Source organism: the organism of the source record quoted next, unplaced genomic scaffold (assembly GCF_019419815.1).
Source record: "Pyrus x bretschneideri cultivar Hongxiangsu unplaced genomic scaffold, Pyrus_bretschneideri_v1 Contig2, whole genome shotgun sequence".
Lineage (NCBI taxonomy): Eukaryota > Viridiplantae > Streptophyta > Magnoliopsida > Rosales > Rosaceae > Pyrus > Pyrus x bretschneideri.
In genome coordinates, this window is record NW_025999501.1 from 786,855 (window position 1) to 790,740 (window position 3,886).

General features: G+C 38.0%; 1 protein-coding gene across 1 annotated transcript; it reads left to right on the plus strand.

The window, feature by feature from the left end:
• The first annotated feature begins 331 nt into the window (after positions 1-331).
• LOC125476674 (zinc finger MYM-type protein 1-like) lies at positions 332-3,458 on the plus strand. Its single transcript, XM_048583003.1, has 2 exons — positions 332-2,514; positions 2,981-3,458. Exons 1-2 carry the CDS (start codon positions 332-334, stop codon positions 3,456-3,458), a joined length of 2,661 nt encoding a protein of 886 aa, XP_048438960.1.
• Positions 3,459-3,886: the final 428 nt, after the last annotated feature.

The window sequence follows — 3,886 nt, forward strand, 5'->3', positions numbered from 1 at the left end:
TAGCCACTGAGCCGTCAGCTTCCATTCTTTAAAGGTAAATTTTTTAATTCCTATATGTATAATCCCTAACCCTAATTAATTATTTAATACGAATTTCGTTTAATTGGTATAGAATAATATGGTAATGCACTAATGTGGTTATTGGTTATTGATTATTGATGTGAATCGTATGCTTCTATGATTATTGATATGAAATTATGAAATTATTTTTTAGGGTGAAAATTAAAATTTGAATTCTTGATGATTAGTTGAATTGATTAGTTGTATTCATATGAATATGATTAGTTAAGAGTCTAAGATTTTTTTTTTCTTTCCATTTTACAGTTACATAATGGAACGATACTATAAGAAACAATGCTTAAATCCTCCTTCATACATTTCAGATAGTCCTTCTCCTTCAAATAGTCCGAGTAGTCCTCATCCTCCTTCAAATATTCCAAGAAGTCCTCCTTCAAATATTCCGAGTAGGTCACAACAAAGTGAGGCCACTGAGTTGGATGAAATATTGGCTAATCTTCCTACAAACCCTGCGCATAGAAGTCGAATGCTTGATTATCCAACTAATTATCATGAAACAATTCGTAGACACTATCTCCAAATTGATCCTTGTCAACCTAGAGACCACATCATGCCAAGAAAGGTTAGTGACAATCAATGTCTTATCATCAGTTGGTTTGATAAGTTCAAGTGGTTGGAGTATGGTATATCAAAAAATGATGCATTTTGCCGTTATTGTTATCTTTTCAAATGTGATTTTGATCAAATGGGTAACACTGGAAGTGATGTCTTCACTGAGATAGGGTTTACAAATTGGAAGAAAGGACCCGAAAATCTTCGAGTCCATAAGGGAGGTGTTGGAAGTCTTCTTAATAAGGCTGTACAACAAGCTAGAGATTTGATGACACAAAAACAACACATTGAAACATTTGTGATTAAGCAAACTGATGAAGCTCGCATTAATTATCGTACTTTATTGAGTGCCTCACTTGAGTGCAAAAGATGGTTGTTGGGACAAGGTTTGCCTTTTCGTGGCCACGATGAATCGTTGAAATCAAGCAATAAGGGTAATTATTTGGAGCTTATGCAATTTCTTTCCAAGCATAATGAACAAGTTAGAAAGGTTGTGTTTGAGAATGCTCCCAAGAATCTTAAGTATACTTCTTCTGATATTCAAAAAAATCTTGTCCGTGCTTGTGCCATTGAAACTGTAGATGCAATCGCTAAAGATATGGAAGGTGCATTTTTTTCTGTTTTGGTTGATGGAGCACATGATTCTTCAACTAAAGAGCAAATGGTGGTGGTATTGCGTTATGTGAACAGAAAAGGAGAAGCAATTGAAAAGTTTTTGGGTGTTCAACATGTCTCTTCTACAACTAGTAGCTCCCTTGAAGAGGCCATTGAAAGATTGTTTGCTACAACAAATTTGAGTATGTCCAAGTTACGAGGACAAGGCTATAATGGAGCTAGTAATATGAAAGGTGAATTAAATGGTCTTAAAACAAAGAATTTGAACAAATACCCTCAAGCATTTTATATTCATTGTTTTGCACACCAACTCCAACTAGCTCTTGTATTCGTGGCAAAGGACAATGAGGATGTTGCCAATTTCTTCATCAATGCTAGTAGTTTGGTGAATCTTGTTGGATCATCGTGTAAGCATTGTGATGCATTTAGAGAAAAACAACAAGAACAAATTCAGAAAGCTCTTGATCTTGGTAATCTTGAAATGGGTAAAGGGTTAAATCAAGAAAGTAGTCTCATGCGTCCATGTGATACACGGTGGAACTCGCATTATGGTACTATAGTTAGTAATATTGTTATGTTTAAAGTCGTGATGGAGGTGGTTGAATGGATTAAAAATGATGGCAACCAAGATAATCTCAGTGAAGCAACTAGGTTATTCAAAGACATACAAACTTTTGATTTTGCATTTCACCTTTTCTTGATGAGACTTATATTGGGAATTACAAATGAGTTATCACAAGCATTGCAAAAGAAAGATCAAGATATTATGAATGCGATGGCGTTAGTGGAAGGATGCAAGCAAAGACTACAATCCTTGAAAGATGATGACTTTGGGGACTTGTTTCATGACGTAGAAAAGTTTTGTGAGGAGCATGATATTATCATTCCTAACATGGAGGATTTGCATTTCGTACCTGGAAAATCAAGGCGTAAAGCTCCAAAAATCACAAACTTCCATTACTATCGTGTGGACCTCTATTTTCAAGTTCTTGATGTGCAACTAAAGGAGTTGAATGATCACTTCAATGAGGTAAACACCGAGTTACTTCTTTGTATGGCATGTTTGAGTCCAGTGAATAATTTTGCATCTTTTGACAAAGCAAAAATTGTTCGTTCAGCCCAACTTTATCCTCAAGATTTTGATCGTATGGACTTTATGAATCTTCCAATTCAACTTGACAATTACATTCATGATATGAAGATGCATAGTGAGTTTTCATCATTGAGAGGAATTAGTGATCTTGCAAAAGAGTTAGTGAAGACCGGGAGGTGTGAAAGCTATATGTTAATGTATAAACTTCTTACATTGGCTTTGGTGTTACCAGTTGCAACCGCTTCAGTGGAGAGAGCTTTTTCTGCTATAAAGATTGTGAAAACACCATTGCATAACAAAATGGGAGATCAATGGTTGAGTGATAGCATGCTTGTTTACATTGAGAAATATGTATTTGCTTTTATTGATAATGAGCCTATTATGCGACGTTTTCATGTCATGAAACCTCACCGGCAAGAATTGTAATTTATTTGTATTGATTAATTATGGAAGATATTACTATATAAAAAGATTTAGTCGTTGCCATTTTTCCTTAACCTTGCATTATTTTAAGTTCGCCCCTCCCCCTGAGAAATCCTAGCTTCGCCACTCTTCGAGGTGTATCAGTTTGGTATCAGAGCCTTGGTTTGGCAGTCCTACATTATTTGTGAGTGGTTTAATTGTTTTGGTGTCTTCTGTTAGAACTATGCCGCTTCGTAGAGAACCACGTTGCTCAGCTAAGCCTAGTTTCCCCGATATAGCTCAGTTAGGGGAAGTTATAGCTCATGCGATTCAGTCTTCGCTCCGCCCTCCTCAAATGACTCATTTGGAGATCATGTATAATCTAAAGCTGGATAAGTTTGAGGGTCATGAAGGATATGAGGGAGCTGACCGGTGGCTTGAGCATATTGAAAAGACTTTTCGAGTGTTGCAAAGTCAAGGGAATCTTCCTTCTGAAAGGTGGGTAGATACGACTTCATGGTTCTTAGGTAAAGAATCGGCAACCTGGTGGGGACAAGAGGTGGTAGATTTTCTGGGGCTCCTAGAGGCCAGAGACAAGGGGACGCTAGTAGAAGAAAAGCTTCATTTTGCCGCAGATGTAATAATCGGCATTTTGGAGAATGTAGGAAAGGCAGCAGTGGACGTTTCACTTGTGGAAAGATGGGACATAGAGCGATAAGTTGTCCTTAGAATAAGCAAAGGCCCCAGCAGTCTTTCTTACCACCACCAGTGCCGATCTAGCAAGTTCTAAGGTTTAGTGGTTTTAGTCAGATGGGTCGTGGTGCTTACCATTATCAAGTTAACGTTGTTCCTTATGCTTCAGGGCAGTATCCGTATTCCCAGTATCTTTATTCCCAGAGTGGGTATCCTTAGTATTCTAGAGGTTATATACCGTATCCTCCCATTCCAGCGGGTAGATCTCAGTGATACCAAGGAGGACAGCCTCAGCAGGGAGAGATTGCTTCTAGTAGTGCAGGATCTTCAAGGCATTCTGGTCAACCTAGTCAGGGGCGTAATGTGCAGAGTCGTGGTGGTCAGACTATCAAAGGTCATAGTGGACGACAGCAGACCTAGGGGCGTATCCACAATATTTCTCTGCAGAATGCT